Source organism: Entelurus aequoreus, linkage group LG10, assembly GCF_033978785.1.
Source record: "Entelurus aequoreus isolate RoL-2023_Sb linkage group LG10, RoL_Eaeq_v1.1, whole genome shotgun sequence".
Classification (NCBI taxonomy): domain Eukaryota; kingdom Metazoa; phylum Chordata; class Actinopteri; order Syngnathiformes; family Syngnathidae; genus Entelurus; species Entelurus aequoreus.
Window position 1 is genome coordinate 66458368 of NC_084740.1, and position 18279 is coordinate 66476646.

Genomic DNA, 18279 nt, shown 5'->3' on the forward strand with positions numbered 1-18279 from the left:
ATGCTAAAGGGGAACTGCACTTTGGGAATTTTGCCCATCATTCACAATCCTTATGTATACACATTTTTTGCTTTTTTATGCAATCCTAACTAGTAAATGCAAGCAAAAGTCAGCTTACAATGTAGTCAGCGGCAATCGCTCTATTCTGCCTATAAAGCGCTTAAAACACATCCAAACACAATGTTTTTTTATGCACACTGTAAGTATATATGTAATGTAGTAACATTCATAATAACATGTAATATATACATGATGTAAGTATATATGTAATTGTAGTAACACTCATAATAACATGTAATATATACATGATCTAAGTATATATGTAATGTAGTAACATTCATAACATGTAATATATACATGATGTAAGTATATATGTAATGTACTAACATTCATAATATGTAATATATACATGATATAAGTATATGTAATGTAGTAACATTCATAATATGTAATATATATGATGTAAGTATATATGTAATGTAGTAACATTCATAATATGTAATATATACATGATGTAAGTATATATGTAATGTAGTAACATTCATAATATGTAATATTTACATTATGCAAGTATACATGTAATGTAACAATCATAACATGTAATATTTACATGATGTAAGTATATATGTAATGTAACATTCATAATAACATGTAATATATACATGATGTAAGTATATATGTAATGTAGTAACATTCATAATATGTACTTATTTTGCTCATTTTAAGCATTGGGCGCATTAATTTCAAAAATGCATTAATGTTCGCTTTGATTACAACTAGGGCTGCAACAACTAATCGATTAAATCGATCAAAATCGATTATTAAAATAGTTGCAGATCAATTTAGTCATCGATTCGTTGGATCTATGCTATGCGCATGCGCAGAGGTTTTTAAAAAAAAAATGTAATTATACATTTTTTTAATATATATTTTTATTTTTTTAATAAACCTTTATTTATAAACTGCAACATTTACAAACAGCTGAGAAACAATAATCAAAATAAGTATGGTGCCAGTATGCTGTTTTTTTCCAATAAAATACTGGATAGGATAGAAATGTAGTTTGTCTCTTTTATCCGATTATTAATCGATTAATCGAAGTAATAATCGACAGATTAATCGATCATCAAATTAATCGTTAGTTGCAGCCCTAATTACAACCCATGCGGACTTAATGAGAGACAAGCATAACACAACATCACTTACTGTACAATATCTGCTCTCACTTGGATGCCTACTGTTAGGATGTTGATATATTCCCGATTAAAAGAAGAATAACTCATAATTCTTGTGAAGAAAAGTGGGGTGTAACGAAGGTTTTTTTTTTGTTTTTTTTGGCCATTTGACATTTGTCTGTCGGCTCTCAAATGTACCATCTTCTCAGTTTATGTCCACATCATTTTAATAACCAGATGAGAGGCATGATTTATAATCTACAATAAACCTTTATGAGCGCCGAGGCGAGAAAGCAGCTCACCAGGTGATGTCAACACAACAGTTTAAGGAAGTTACCTCGCTCTGATCAATGCGCCGCGAAATGTAGATCCCTAACTTGCTCAAAAAGGTTCATTATGTCTTCTTATTCATATACTTTTTTAAATGTTGTTGTAATCAGACCATATTTTTGGTACATTAGATGGAATTTTTACCTGAAATGTTTCGACTGTCATCTGCAGTCTTCTTCAGAAGGGTCAGCTGACCACTGTGACATGTTGCCTATCAGCTGTCCTTATAGGTGTGGCTGACCAGGCAGACCTGTCAAGTCTACCTGGTTGACTACACCGATGATTTTGCCGTTGTCCCGGTCCATGATGTGGTTATTTATTTAGCAATGATCTGATAAGGCGGAATATCTTAAGATTTCCTGTTCGAATTTTTGTTTTAGGCTTCTTATAAACCTTCCAGTTGTCTCTTTTTCGCATTTTTTCTGATGTTCTTTCTTCCTTGTGTTGAATGTCCTCCCTATTTCTCACATGTATGATTTTTTGCATGATTTGGTAAAAATTCCATCTAATATACCGAAAATACGGTCTGATTACAAGAACATTTTAAAAAGTAGGTCCTTAACGTTAAGGCTTTGAATAACAATATCGCTAATACTCAGGTCACGAAATGTACAGCATTTTGGATGGTTATTTATTGGGGTTTATGTTTGTGTTTATCTTTGAAAATGACTTAATGACGTCATGGCACCCATTGGCTCCATTTTTATTTACGAGTTAGAATGCATAACAAATAAGTGTTGTCTCATTAGGATTGTGAATCATTAGCATTATGCTCCTAATACAGTATTGTGGTACCTTTATGGCCCTATTTAAACTTAGTGTTTTAACATTGAAATAATTGACATGTTTTTTTTACATTTCAGCAATTTAGCCAACTACAGGCGGCCCAGGAAGTAAGACAGCAAACCAATAAGAGGTGTGAAAAGGAAACTGATGGATTTGTTGAGTTTTATGTTGACACGGTTGTGACCATCCAGTCAGGATTACCGACCGCGCGAACAGTGCAACTGTGTCCAACGCGCTCGCAGGGCGGAGCTGAGTGTGCTGGCCCTGCAATATCACATGTGCCGAATGCAATGCTGGGCTCTCCGATTGCAGGAAAACACCAATCAAATGTAAGATCGTTTCCTTCTGGATGACAGGATACACGTGTCAGACGTAACTTATGTTCTCCTCTTAGGGACACTGAGCTTCCTGCCAGCATTGTGGCTACTTTGCAAAAACTGGATTGTGACTACAATCAGATGCGAGAGAAGATCCTGGCAGGCGTTCATCTGGAGCGTCTCAAGCCTTTGTCTGCTGGCTGTGACATGACGACTTGCATCCCCGTAATGTCAACTTGTTGCTGAGTAGACAAAAAGATGGGTCCCGTTCTAATGCTCTGTTACTGCTTTTTTAGATTGACCACGTCTCGGAGGCTGTGTCACAATGGTATGTTGGCACATGCTGCCATACAGTACTACTACAGTGGATCCTCCATTTACAAACTTCTTGAATGGGTTGAATCGGGAAAACTTTGTATAGTGAAGCAAATGTCTCCATAAGAAACAATGATAATATGAGTAATGGGTAGTTCATGTTTTAGTGAAGGTTTGTACACTTTGAACACAATATTAAGTGCTATACAGTACTGTATATTAGGGTTGTATGGCATACTACCAGTATAGTATCGCGGTACTAATTAATAAAAAATGGTACTATACTATAAAGTACCGGTTTGCCTATTTTTTTTTTACAGGCATGATGGCGTGTCGTCGTCACGTCATAACATTGCTTGTTTTACGAGCAGAGGAGCATGTTCGGCAGCGCGCACACACGGAGTACTTACAAGCAGACTGTGTAGACAGAAAAGAAAAAATTGACACATTTTGGCTTAAAAACTAAAGATAAAGGTGAAGTTATAACACTGAAACGCCTTCTGGAAGAGGTGCTTTAAGACATGGCTAGCTAGTTAGCGGCTAATGTCCATCCGCAATCGGCAGTGTTTTAGCTACTTCTAAATCACTAATCCTGGCCTCTATGGTGACAAAGTACGTTTTTTACATGTATCACTGGAGGACGAGGAATAGCTAAACATGCTTCACTACACACCGTAGGAGGATACAATACCTCACCTGCCTCACAATGTAAACAAACGCCATGGGTGGATCTACACCTGACATCCACTGTACTGATACCAAGTACAATAGTGTATCTAGTAGATACTGCTATGATTACATCAATATTGTTTAGCATCACAAAATCTTTCTTCCTTTTTAAAAAAAATTCATATGTTTATAAACTCAGGAAATGTTTCCCTGGACACATGAGGACTTTGAATATGACAAATGTATGATCCTGTTACTACTTGGTATCTGATCAATACCTAAATTTGTGGTTTCATCCAAAACTAATGTAAAGTATCAAACAACAAAAGAATAAATGATTATTACATTTTAACAGAAGTGTAGATAGAACATATAACCAGATATTAACAGTAAATTAACAGGTAGATTAATAATATTGTTTTACAGTTTGTCCCTCATAATGTTTACAAAATAATAGCATGATAAATTACACAGTATGCATCTTTTTCTAAAAAAGTCTGGTTTCATCACAATTGAAACTTGCTGTAGTACGAAGCCTGCCTCGTCAATTCTCTGATACTTCTGGGCACCATTCATGGTCTGTTGAGTTTTTGGGACTCACATAGAGTTATCACAATGGACAAAACTTGTCAAAAGGCGAAAAACCGGAAAGAAAAGCACGCTGAATAGGAAGTGACAACCGTATTTTTCGGTCTATAAGTCGCAGTTTTTTTTCATAGTTTGGCCGGGGGTGCGACTTACACTCTGGAGCGACTTATGTGGGGAGTTATTTACACATTACCGTAAAATATCAAATAATATTATTTAGCTCATTCACGTAAGAGACTAGACGTATAAGATTTCATGGGATTTAGCGATTAGGAGTGACAGATTGTTTGGTAAACGTATAGCATGTTCCGGGGCGGTATAGCTCGGTTGGTAGAGCGGCCGTGCCAGCAACTTGAGGGTTGCAGGTTCGATCCCCGCTTCCGCCATCCTAGTCACTGCCGTTGTGTCCTTGGGCAAGACACTTTACCCACCTGCTCCCAGTGCCACCCACACTGGTTTAAATGTAACTTAGATGTTGGGTTTCACAATGTAAAGCGCTTTGAGTCACTTGAGAAAAAGCGCTATATAAATGTAATTCACTTCACTTCACTTCACTATATGTTATAGTTATTTGAATGACTCTTACCATATGTTACGTTAACATACCAGGCACGTTCTCAGTTGGTTATTTATGCGTCATATAACGTAAACTTATTCAGCCTGTTGTTCACTATTCTTTATCTATTTTAAATTGCCTTTCAAATGTCTATTCTTGGTGTTGGGTTTTATCAAATAAATTTCCCCCAAAAATGCGACTTATACTCCAGTGCGACGTATATATGTTTTTTCCCTTCTTTATTATGCATTTTCGGCCGGTGCGACTTATACTACGGTGCGACTTGTATTCCGAAAAATACGGTAGTTGAGTACTGCAATATGCAGCGAGTGACGTGGAGGGCTCCGCCTCCTCACTAAAATGCCACGCCCTGCTTTTTGCTTGCAGGCCCAACACAAAATGGAACGTTGGTACACAGAGACACATTTGGCTCGGTCTAAAAGTTTGCAAATAGATGGTTTCGTGAATCGAGGTTCTCCTGTACGACCTTTGTATGAATGTTCCCTTTTTTTTTTTTTAATTGTTTGATTGAATTTGAAGGAGCTCCGAGGTTACGCAGAAAGCGAAAAGACCAGACGAAGACAGCTGCAGAAAGGTACACCGCCAGTTGCCTTGTTGAAATAGTTGAAACATTACTTGTGTGCTCCCCAGGGTGCTCCAAGAAAGACCAGTGTGGTCCACCAGATCCAAAAGGTCTGTGCCAAGTCAAGGAGCCCCGTCACAATTGTCTCCAAGGACAACGGTAACACTTTTGTGCAAACACTTGGAGAATCGAGTATGCAAACAACCGTGTCTCACGTTTGTTTGTGCCATCACAGGCGAGGCGTGGTATGACGCCGAGGAAGACCTCCATCCATCCTCGGCACCTGAGCTGTCAAAAGGTAAGACCTCTGTTGTACACCAGCAGTACCCGACCCTCACTTGGTGTTCACAGATCCAGGATTGGTCAAGGAAGGCATGAGGGCTTCTGAAGTGGGTGATTTTAACCTGACACAGGTGAGTATTGTGCTGCCAGTGTATGGCCAGCAGAGGGGGGTGTTGGCCTTAAATGAGGAGAAAAATGTTCTCTGCAGGTGACCACTCGGCCTTCTGTCCAGACAAGCTCGATGGTCAGCAGCACACCCACCCCAGGTGGAATCTTTGTGCCCCAGCGCTACGGGACCATGTACGCCTTCGACACCCTGATGGCAGAACTGACCCGCTTCCACCCAGACGTGGGGAGGCAGAGGATTGCGGGGGCTCTGGGGGAGCTGTGGGACACGTACCAGGTTGCCCTCTGTCCCCTGCCCCTCAACATCATCAGACAGATGGCCTCCGACCTCCTGAGCAGGCCTACTGGAGGAAAGATGCACTCTTAATGTTGGCAGTAAGGAAGAGCAGTATGTTTTTTTATTTGTGGCAGCAGCTGTTTTTGGTTGTAGTTTGTTCCCCTGCAATTAGAATGACAAATGACAATGAGGCAGGTGTTTGTCTTATTCAGTAAGGTTGGCCTTGTTTTCCACCGTTTCATGAGTAAGAGCAGTATGTTAGCTTATTTGTGGAGGCAACTGTTTTTGTTTGTAGTTCGTTCTCCTGCAATTAAAATGACAATGAGGCAGGTCAGTCAATGTTGCAGTAAGGGTTGCCTTGTTTTACACCGTTTAATGAGGAAGTTATTTTGTTCATGCAACTGTTTTTGTTTTGGTTGTAGTTTGTTCTCCTGCAATTAAAATGACAATGAGGCAAGTTGTCAGTTCAAGTTTGTTTGCAATTGAAACATACAGATGTTGAAGAAATGTGCAGCAGTTTTCAATATTATGAGACAAAAAGTCATAATTATAAGATTGTCTAAATTATGAGCTAAGAGCCAAAATTAAGTCCTAATAATTATGAGCTAAAAACTGAAATTATGCAATAGTTATAAATATGAGTTTAACAATCATGAGACAAAAATGTTGAAAGTGAGATTAAGATGAAAAACATTACAATGATGCATTAGTCACAATAATGAGATAAACAGTCATGAGAAGTCGAATTGTGAGAAAAGTAATGAGAAATATGAGTCATAATTATGAGATAAGATTGTACAAATTATGAAATCATTGGAAAAAAGTCGAAATTATGAAATTAACCATAATTATGAGAGTAAATGAGATACAATTTGAAATGATGCCATAGTTATAAATATGAGCGTCTCAATCATGAGATAAATCAAAATTGTTAGATTACAAAATTGAAATTTTGAGGAAAAAACTCATGAAATGAATCAAATTTTTGAGAAGAATGTAGAAATTATTAAATAAATCATAATTAGAAAAAAAATTAAATTACGAGGTAAACCATAATTATGAGATTAACAGTAATGAGATAAAATGTCAAAATTGAGATTTAGTCATGAGATTTCAAAAATTGCAATTATGCGATAGTCATAAATATGAGATAAAAAAATCAATCATGTGGTAAATTGAAGTTATGAGGAAAAGTCGAAATTTTTCAGATAAAGTCATAACCATGGGGAAAAAAGTTGAAATTATGAGACCGTCATAATTATAAGATAGAACACTCGCTATTTTCTAGATAAAATGTTAAGAGATAAAGTCGAAATTATTAAATCATAATTTGAGATCAAAATCGAAATGAATAAGAATGTAGAAATTTTGAGATGAACCATAATTATGAAATAAAGTCATGAGAAAGTCTAAATTATGAGATAAAAAGTTGAAATTATGCAATAGTTGTAAATATGATAGTCACAATCATGAGTAAAATCAAAATTGTTAGATTAAAAAGTCAACATTTTGAGGAGAAACTCATGAAATGAATCACATTTTTGAGATGTCATAATTATGAGATAAAAAAATAGAAATTATGATAAAGTCATGAGATAATGTCGAAATTATGAAAAAATTATGAAAAATTTTAAATATGCTTTAGTCATAAATATGAGCTAAGTCGACATTGTGAGGAAAAGGTAATGAGATAAAGTCATTATGAGATAATGTCGAAATTATGAGATAAGCCATAATAATGGTATTCAAAACAATCATAGTTATGAGATAATATCCTAATTATGAGACAATTACAATTGGGATAACTATTAGAATAGTTTCATTAGTGGCGTAAATGTAATTTTAAAGCGTTTCATAGTTTGGGCAGTACAGGAAAAAAAAACTGAACATAGAAAGTGACGTCATTGCTGTTTTTACGTGTGAAGTCGCGCATGCGTAGACGGAACACTTTCCATTTTTGGACAACGCCATTTTGATCCCTTTTTAAGATTTGACTTTATATTATTATTAATATTATTATTTCTATTGCTATTGAACATTATTACTCACGTTTTAGGCATGACAATTAAGCTTTTCGAACCCATCTTGTGGTTCGGGTTTACGCTTGGATGGAGTCCACCACCAGGGGTCAGCATTGTGCCGCCGGCCGAGCGCAACAGCTTGTGGGGGCGGAGCCAAAATAGCAAGGACGGTCGAGTTTGGAAGAGTTGAGGATTTTCCTGCGTTTGTCTCCTTCTTGTCTTCCCAGCGTTTAAACCAACCAACGACTGCTGAGGCCGAACACCGAGTCCACGCAGCGGGTCGTCTTCTGCCGGCATGGCTGAAGCAGAAGCACCGACGAGCGGATTAAACAATGGCAACCTGTCGCTGACGTGCACGGCTCGTCAACCGTGGAGCAGCTGGACCGGAACCAGTCGCGATGGTTGAGTGAGAGACGAGAGAGACTTTTTAGCCGCCAAAAGAGATATGCGAGGAGCATTGCACTGTCAACAGCCGAGAGACGCCATGTGCAGCCCGGCTACACGCATGTGGAGAGCCGCTGTGTGCTGCTGGATGCTAACATTCCTGCACACCTCCACAGGTAACAACACCACACACCTGCACAGGTAACAACACTCAACACACCTCTACAGGAACAATACCTTGCTGCACCCAATATCTGTTTGGACTACAAACACTCCTCTTGCACACTTACATATTGTGGTATAATACTACTAATAATGTAAGCCTATTTGCTGTAAAGTGTATTTGCTAAAAATGAGTGGTGGTAGACAACAATGTACCCCACAAGGCACAATGAGTTGAATAAATGTAGTTTGCAGTATGACACGAACACATTGCAAACTACAACCACATGAGTAACTATTTAGTTCAATCCGTACAAAAGTGGCTGTTGTTGTAATTACAAATGCACAGTTGTTATCCCACTTCTTGAATTGGCTGCCATTGTGTTGTTCATAAACATGCATACAGTAAGTACCTTTCTGCACGAGCAATGGAAAGTCATGTACTTTGTACATAACTGCACTTTTTTGAGAATTTTGCCTATCATTCACAATTCCTTTGTAAGACAAGAACGCAGATGTTTTTCTCTTAATGCATTCTAACTCTTAAAATATGGCGAGTACAAGGTGGCTAACAATGAAGCTAAAGGGGAGTACAGTATTGCGCCCATAAAGCCCTCTAAAAACATCCAATAACCGCCAACAATACTCCATTTACATGTCGTGACCTGAATATTAACCAAGTATTAACAATGTTGTTATTATAAGCGCAAACGCTGACAACTATTTTTAGTGGCACCGTGATCACTGTGAGCTAACTCGCTTATGCTGCTATTGTTGACATGCTGAGCTGCTGCAGCGCCTCTGAGTTGGTGAAAGTTAATTCCAATCATGCCTCTCACCTGGTTGTGGACATAAACCGAGAACTTGGTCAACTTTGACATTCAACTTCGACCCGCAGATGGCGAGAAAGACACAAAATGACACTCGTTAAACGGGTTAGATATAAACATCCCATTAGTCGGCATCCCAGTGAGAGGAGACATTGTACAGTACGTGATTGTTCTATTATGTTTGTAGTTTGTATTTCTTGTTTAGCACTTAGCAACACTGCTATTTGCTGGATCTGCTTATCTCTCATCTTCTAAAACTTGTAGATCATCCTCCATATATTCAGGCTCAAAAAAACATGTTTCTGGATCATCATTTGTCCCAAAGTAGTCTTTATTGGGTGTCATGAAGTCTCCCATGATTATTAGTGTTGTTGTTGAAGTAAATAGTCAACGTTGTGATGCGAGACCAAAATGACCAAAATACATAAATATTGTTATTTTGAATGTTACTGTTACTACTTTACATACCATATTTTCTGATCATAAGGTGCATTGTCAAACGGGTCTATGCGGGTCTATTTCCATACATAAGGCGCATTAAAGCAGTAGTGTTATGATTTTTTTTCTACATTTAAAACACTTGCCTGTGGTTTACATAACATGTAATGGTGGTTCTTTGGTCAAAATATTGCGTAGATGATGTTTTACAGACCATCTTCAAGCTACTTTCTGACCGACTGTGGGCGGTCTTACTTACGTGCCTCTACTTCGACAGCGTCTTCTCCCAGTCATCTTTGTTGTAGTTGTTAGCGCTTCCATAGCGAGTCTACTGACAGATATAAGTTAGAACTGTATGCTACTTTATATCACAAATCAAATCAAATCAACTTTATTTATAAAGCACATTTAAAATTTACCACAGGGGTAGCCAAAGTGCTGTACAATGGGCAGGTTAAAAGATAATACGAGAACCGAGCAAACACAACACAAACAGAACATGATAAAAAATAAATAAATAAAATATAAAAACAGGTTCACAGCAGGTGTATTATGGGACAACAGCGGAGTAGTTACAGGATCATACATTGGTCATGCTTAAAGTTCTTCTGTGTCTAGGGACGTCTTTCCTGGGTTTATAAACAATAAAAAAATGACTTTTGATATTAACAATGTAATCATTGTAGTATCGACTATATACAGCTCTTGTACTTGGTATTGTTACAATCAATATCTGTGTAGATCCACCCATAGCATTTGTTTGCATTGAGGAGAGCTAGCTGAATTGATTTATCCTGAAATGATTAACGTGGACCCCAACTCAAACAAGTTGAAAAACGTATTCGGGTGTTTCCATTTAGTGGTCAATTGTACGGAATATGTACTGTACTGTGCAATCTACTAATAAAAGTTTCAATCAATCAATCAATCAGCTTGCTGTTAGCAGTTAGCTATTGTATCCTCCAACTGTGTGTAGTGGAGCATGTTTAGATATTCCTTGTCCTGCAGGGATGATACTTGTAAAAAACGTACTTTATTTGTCTCCATGGAGGCCAGGATTAATCATTTACAAGTAGCTAAAAAACTGCCGGCTGCGGATGGACTTTAGCCGCTAGCTAGCGAACTATGTTTTGAAGCACCTCCTGCAGAGCGGCGCTTCATTGTTCATAGCTTCTCATGTATCGCTTGTTTTTAAGCCAAAATGCGTCCATTCTGCCTCTTATGTGTTCACACTGTGTCTGTTTGTAAGTACTCCGTACGTGTGCGTTGCCTAACACGCGCCTTTGCTCGCATTACCAGCAATTTCACGACGTGATGTCCATAAAAAAAAATTGAGGCAGTGTAGTATTGTTTTTAACTCATTAGTACCGCTAGACCGTACAACCCGAATGTTAGCTAACTTTTACGTTAAGGGTGTCGATTTTCAGATTAATCGCGATTCCTATTTGTGACTATTATTAATCGATTAAAAAAACCTCTGCCACAAAGAAAAGAGAAGTGTTGGATACTTTAGGATACTTTATTAAATGTTTGGGTCGAATTTTATTAAACAAAATCATTTTTTAAGTAATATAGAAATGTATCACAGCTGTTTTTCTATTTTGTGGAGGAATGTAGTTAATCATTGAACTGGCATCCGATGTTGTTTAAAAAGTAAAGATTTTGACTCGAGAATCGATTCTGAATTGAATCGTTACCCCCAAGAATGGAATAGAATCGTGTGGTGTCCAAAGATTCACAGTCCTTATGTTTGTTTACCATTTAGAATGCATAGAAATAAGAAAAACGTGTTCTTGTCTTATCCAGGACTGTGAATTATAGACAACATTCCCCCAAAAAGTGCAGTTCCCCTTCAATATAAAACACTAACGGCTATAATCCTCAGTCTCCAGAATGTTGTAGAATGGAGCAGCAGGCATGACAAGTGCTGGTCCACAGGATCAAACAATGGCTGTTAGACAACAATCAAAGTTAAAACACTGACTTTCACAATGAAGTGTTGTTCCAGCAGCATCATTGCCCTTTCAATTCATTTCCACTTGTTTATTATAATCCCAATGATATGATTGGTTGTACACTATGAAGCGCTAATGCATTGGTATTATTGTGTGAATGCCCACCTAGGTTATTGTATTTGTTTTTACTCACCCCAAAAACCTTACACAGCCCACAGTTTTCATCTGATCGCAACCATTCATGTATCAAAACGTTTGGCTTGACCGGGAATTGTGAGCTCCCAAAAGACATTTGAAAATATATATATACCAGGGGCCGTACTTATCAAGCTTCTTAGAATGACTCCTAAGAAGTCTGCTAAGAGTTGACTTAAGAGTAAATAAATTCTTCGCTGAAAGCTGCACTTAAAAGTTAGTTATCAAGCGTCTTACTCACACTTTCAGCGAAGTGTAGGACTGAATCTTAAATGTCACACTCAGAGCTGAATTACGACATTACTATGTGCCGTAAACGCAATTTTAGGTGACGTCATTTCTGTGTCCATAGAAATGACCAATCACGGAAGGGAATCCGTTGTCTAAGAATAAAGAAATATCTTGGAAATATTTAAGTGGACAATGGGAGTGTATATTTTGACAATAAACTACAAAATAATACAAAACAAACTAGTCCCCGCCGGCACTCACGCTACCGCTCCCTCTCTTCTCTCGCCCACACACTCACTGACGTCACTCACCTCACGGCCACACACATACGCTACTGTCATAACATTTTCTTTCCAATTCATTAATTAGGCAACTAATTTGAAACTGGTGTGGGTGGCTCTATATATACTAGCCCACTGCAGACACATGCAGAAATCAACAAGGAATCGAAAAGTATTAAATCTGTGACAAAAATAATATCCGCTCTGTCTAAACGATACCGTTTGATCAGCTGCTCGTCATCAAAAAAACAACAACATTGTTCCGTTCCCTGAACGTTCGTGCACGTCTCTCTCGCCTCAGTGCCATCCCCTGCTGGCAACTCCTAACCACTTAAGACACCTCTGAAGGTCTCTTAAATATCGTGGAGAGTAGGAGTGATTCTTAGACTTAAGAACGTTGATAAAAAGCTTTTATTCTTAAGTTTGAGAGTAGGACTAAATTTCGCAAATTCTCAGGACTTAAGTGTAAAATGGCACTCTAAGAAGCTTGATAAGGACGGCCCCAGATTACACAGAATTCCCGTTTTTTTCCGGGTCATTTTGCCCATTGGAAATGAAAATGTGAATTTTAGAACTTGGACAATTCCCACATTTCTCAACTGATTTGATCCATCCAACCGCTCCGCTCACACTGGATAATCAAACTACCATTTTATACCAAGTCCCAAAAAAATCCAGGAATTCACAGATTTACCAGTTTTCCAAAGCCCTAATGTTGTAACAAATAATGTTTCTATTAAATAGGCTTTACTTAGCATTTTAATTAACGTGGGATTATTTTTTGTATTTAGAAATAATAGTACCAACTTTTATTTTATTTTATTTTTTTTCTCCAACATTTGTGGCACTGGCGTGGCGCCCCCTGATGGACGGCGCCCTTAGCATTTGCCTATACGGCCTATGCCACGGGCCGGCCCTGGCTTTCACAGTGCACGTTTTTCTACCGTTTTTGACCATTCCACCTTCAAAACATTCCTCTTAAAGGCCTACTGAAATGAATTTTTTTTATTTAAACGGGGATAGCAGATCTATTCTATGTGTCATACTTGATCATTTCGCGATATTGCCATATTTTTGCTGAAAGGATTTAGTATAGAACAACGATGATAAAGATTGCAACTTTTGGTATCTGATAAAAAAAAGGCTTGCACCTACCGGAAGTAGCGTGACGTAGTCAGTTGAACATATACGCAAAGTTCCCTATTGTTTACAATGATGGCCGCATGAAGTAAGAGAGATTCGGACCGAGAAAGCGACAATTTCCCCATTAATTTGAGCGAGGATGAAAGATTTGTGGATGAGTAAAGTGCAAGTGAAGGACTAGTGGGGAGTTGAAGCTATTCAGATAGGGAAGATGCTGTGAGAGCCGGGGGTGACCTGATATTCAGCTGGGAATGACTACAACAGTAAATAAACACAGACATATATATACTCTATTAGCCACAACACAACCAGGCTTATATTTAATATGCCACAAATTAATCCTGCATAAAAACACCTGCGTGTTTGTTACGCTAGCTCCTAGCTCCTCTGCTAGCTCCTAGCTCCATAGAACACGCCAATACAATTCAAACACCTGATCAACACACACAATCACTCAGCCCAAAAGACCGTTCACCTAACCCAAGGTTCATAAAGCTTATGTATTTTTAAAAAGTTACGTACATACGCAAAAAAAAGTTGCGCACATACGGTCAAGCGATCAAATGTTTAGAAGCCAAAGCTGCATACTCACAGTAGCACGTCTGCGTCTTTGTCATCCAAATCAAAGTAATCCTGGTAAGAGTCTGTGTTGTCCCAGTTCTCTACAGGCGTCTGTGTATCGAAGTCAAAAGTCCTCCTGGTTAGAGTCTCTGTTATCCGAGTTCTTCCATCTTGACTGCATCTTCCGGGAATGTAAACAAAGAAGCGCCGGCTGTGTACTGTTGTGGCTGACTACGTTCGAAAAATACGTCCATTTCGCACCGACAACTTTCTTCTTTGCTTGCTCAGCTTCCTTCTCCATAATGCAATGAACATGATTGCAACAGATTCACGAACACAGATGTCCAGAATACTGTGGAATTATGAAATGAAAACAGAGCTTTTTCGTATTGGCTTCAATGTGGAAGGCATACCCGTGTTCGCCGGTCTACGTCACGCGCATACGTCATCCTCAGAGGCGTTTCGAACCGGAAGTTTAGCGGCAAATTTAAAATGTCACTTTATAAGTTAACCCGGCCGTATTGGCATGTGTTATAATGTTAAGATTTCATCATTGATGTATAAACTATCAGACTGCGTGGTCGGTAGTAGTGGGTTTCAGTAGGCCTTTAAATTTAGGTTTTCCCCAAATTGCAGGAATTCTGAAATACCAATTAAAATTCAAACTGTTACTACGTTAACATTTTTCAACCGTTTCCAAAAATTCCAAAACCAACCCTTTCACATCATCTAGGACAATTCTGATATTATCTATATTTCCACCACCCACACTACTCTTCCGATATATCGAACGCAAAACATGTTCTCCCTTTCCCAAAATTGCTAGTTTTCCCAGAAGTTCCAGTAATTTTTCCCCTCATTGACAGTGATTGGGAAATATACAATTGACTGCATATCCCACAGTCATCATCCGATTAGAACCGTTCCACCATCGACACACTTTGCTCACCCTTAACAGTCGAGCCAGCAGTTTCCCGGTTCCGAAAATTCCCTGATTACCCGGAATTACCCGGAAATTTCCGGCATTGAAAATGAATGGGTAATATACAAACCTCTCCATTTCCTACATTTCTCAACCGATTTGAACCGTTCCAACCTCCACACACTCCGCTCACCCTGGACAATTAAATGGGTTATACTTGTATAGCGCTTTTCTACCTTCAAGGTACTCAAAGCGCTTTGACACTATTTCCACATTCACCCATTCACACACACATACACATTCACTCACTGATGGCAGGAGCTGCCATACAAGGCCCTAACCACGACCCATCAGGAGCAAGGGTGAAGTGTCTTGCTCAAGGACACAACGGACGTGACGAGGTTGGTAGAAGGTGGGGATTGAACCAGGAACCCTCAGGTTGCTGGCACGGCCACTTTCCCAACTGCGCCACGCCGTCCCCAATCAAACAATCAAACTACCATTTTATACCAAGTCCCAAAACATTCTAGGAATTCCCAGCTTTCCTGGTTTTCCAAAGCCCTGTTTTCACCTCTTCCTGGAAAGTTTTCACAGTCCATGTTTTTCAACCGTTTTTGACCATTCCATTCAAATTCAAACACTAACCCATTCATATAATCTAGGACAACTCTGGTAACCAAAAATTCCCGAAATTCCCAAATTTCAAGGAAATTCCCATTCAAATGAATGGACATATTCATAGTTCCACAATGCCCAAAATTCTCAAAATTTTACGCCATTTCTTTACCCGATTCGGACCTTTCAACCATCCACCCACACTACTCTTTGTATGTGTTGAACGGAAAACATGTTTTTCCCTTTCCCAAAACTCCCTGATTACCCGGAATTACCAGGAATGTCCCCCCATTGAAAATGAATGGGTAATATACAAACCTCTCCATTTCCTACATTTTTCAACCGATTCGAAACGTTCCACCATCCACACACTCCACTCACCCCGGACATTCAAGCATTTCAGTTCTGCTCACTCGTATGGGCAGCTTGCGCACGTACGCATACTTGCCAACCCTCCCGTTTTTAGCGGGAGACTCCCGGTATTCAGCGCCTCTCCCGATAACCTCCCGGCAGAAATTTTCTCCCGACAAACTCCCGGTATTCAGCCGGAGCTGGAGGCCACGCCCCCTCCGGCTCAATGCGGACCTGAGTGGGGACAGCCTGTTCTCACGTCCGCTTTCCCACAATATAAACAGCTTGCCTGCCCAATGACGTCATAACATCTACGGCTTTTAGAGAGTAGAGTGCACAACTGCGCACACAACAAGGAGACGAAGCAGAAGAACGAGGAAGTTACAGACATGGCGACGCCGTCGACGAGCAAGATGAAGAAATACGCTTGCAAGTTCCAAAACGAATGGAAACAAGAATTTCAGTTCATCCAGGACAGTTCGAAGGGGAAGGGGTATGTAATTATGTTGCCTGTACATTTTGTTGAACAGACTTCTCCATTGAACACGGTGGCCGAGTCATGAACGGAGGAGAAGTTAAACAGGACAATACTGCCATCTACTGGATAGCCCCCGGAACACAGAAATTCAAGTATTTATTTTATTTATATGTATAATAAAATAAATATATATATATATATATATATATATATATATATATATATATATATATATATATATATATATATATATATATATATATATATATATATATATATATAGAATTCACTGAAAGTCATGTATTTCATACATATATATATATACATATATATATATATATATATATATATATATATATGAAATACTTGAGTTGGTGAATTCTAGCTGTAAATATACTCCCCTATTAACGACGCCCTTAACCCCCCCCTGCCCCCCACATCCCGGTATCGGCGGTCTCAAGGTTGGCAAGTATGCGTACCCGCAATTCCTACCGGCATTGCAAATTGTAGTTATTATCATCTCCCCCCAGGTTTAAATGTGTGTATGAGTGGCAGCGCTACTTCCTGTGAAGAATGCCTTCTCATCCACCCCAGTTGCGCCTGGTGCGCACAAGAGGTACGCACTTTCCTTCCTGTTTGTTTTACAACTGATCGTTACGCAGCTTGTTTTCTTCTGCAGGACTTCGGCAGGGGGCGCACCCTCAACTCCCGCTGCGACTTCTTCCAAAATCTGCACAAGCGAGGCTGCGGGAGCCGCTTCGTGGAGCACCCGACCAACAGCATGACAGTCCGGCAGGACATGCCTCTGAGCTCCAAAGGCTCCGGCTTCAAACAGTACGACGTGGTCCAGATCAGACCGCAGAGCCTCTCTCTCAGCTTGCGACCAGGTGAGCACCGGTCGCCTCCAGCTGGCAAAAGGCACGCGCGCTAACCCAATCCTGTCCAACTTGTGCAGGACAGCAGACGTGGTTTGACCTGCAGGTGCGGCAGGTGGAGGACTACCCGGTGGACCTCTACTACCTGATGGACCTCTCCCTATCCATGAAGGACGACCTGGAAACCATCCGCAACCTGGGCACCAAGCTGGCCGAGGAGATGGGCAAACTCACCAGCAACTTCAGGATGGGCTTCGGCACCTTCGTGGACAAGAACCTCTCACCCTTCTCCTACACGGCGCCAAAGTACCAGGAGAACCCGTGCAACGGGTAAGAAACGCTTTTCGTGTCAACTTTATTATCTGGAGATTGGGCCAGGCATTAAAACGATAATAATAGGGCTGCAACAAACGATTAATTTGATAATCGATTAATCTGTCGATTATTACTTCGATTAATAATCGGATAAAAGAGACAAACTACATTTCTATCCTATCCAGTATTTTATTGAAAAAAAAACAGCATACTGGCACCATACTTATTTTGATTATTGTTTCTCAGCTGTTTGTACATGTTGCAGTTTATAAATAAAGGTTTATTTAAAGTCTGGGTTTCCCTGCTTAGGCTGCTGCCCCCGCGACCCGACCTCGGATAAGCGGAAGAAGATGCATGGATGGATGGATGGTTTATTATTTTTTTTTTTTTTTAAATTAAAAAAAAAAAAAAAACTGCGCATAGCATAGATCCAACAAATCGATGACTAAATTAATCGCCAACTATTTTAATAATCGATTTAATCGATTAGTTGTTGCAGCCCTAGATAATAATATATA

General features: G+C 39.3%; 3 protein-coding genes across 14 annotated transcripts in view; 2 read left to right on the plus strand and 1 right to left on the minus strand.

Annotated features, from left to right (window-relative positions):
* The window catches only part of rbm44 (RNA binding motif protein 44), a 24913-nt gene extending 18458 nt beyond the window's left edge, over positions 1-6455 (plus strand). For 10 of the 11 annotated variants that reach the window (XM_062061464.1, XM_062061467.1, XM_062061466.1 and 7 more), the window contains 8 exons: positions 2369-2421; positions 2483-2620; positions 2686-2833; positions 2905-2936; positions 5277-5331; positions 5388-5478; positions 5555-5617; positions 5834-6455. In XM_062061464.1, coding sequence (XP_061917448.1) covers positions 2369-2421; positions 2483-2620; positions 2686-2833; positions 2905-2936; positions 5277-5331; positions 5388-5478; positions 5555-5617; positions 5834-6219 — 966 coding nt within the window. In that variant the 3' untranslated portion in view covers positions 6220-6455. Of the gene's footprint in view, positions 1-2368; positions 2422-2482; positions 2621-2685; positions 2834-2904; positions 2937-5276; positions 5332-5387; positions 5479-5554; positions 5618-5670; positions 5733-5809 lie in introns of all 11 variants that reach the window. The other variant, XM_062061469.1, reaches the window with a different exon arrangement.
* Positions 1-18279, minus strand: part of fhip1b (FHF complex subunit HOOK interacting protein 1B) — a 716414-nt gene that overhangs the window by 573518 nt on the left and 124617 nt on the right. The gene's annotated exons all lie outside the window — the stretch shown is intronic.
* itgb5 (integrin, beta 5) overlaps positions 8160-18279 on the plus strand; it is an 80050-nt gene continuing 69930 nt past the window's right edge. The window contains exons 1-4 of one of the 2 annotated variants that reach the window (XM_062061480.1): positions 8160-8585; positions 17102-17187; positions 17251-17458; positions 17527-17776. In XM_062061480.1, the coding sequence (XP_061917464.1) occupies positions 8471-8585; positions 17102-17187; positions 17251-17458; positions 17527-17776 (659 nt within the window). In that variant the 5' untranslated portion in view covers positions 8160-8470. Of the gene's footprint in view, positions 8586-10998; positions 11084-17101; positions 17188-17250; positions 17459-17526; positions 17777-18279 lie in introns of those variants that run through there. The other variant, XM_062061481.1, reaches the window with a different exon arrangement.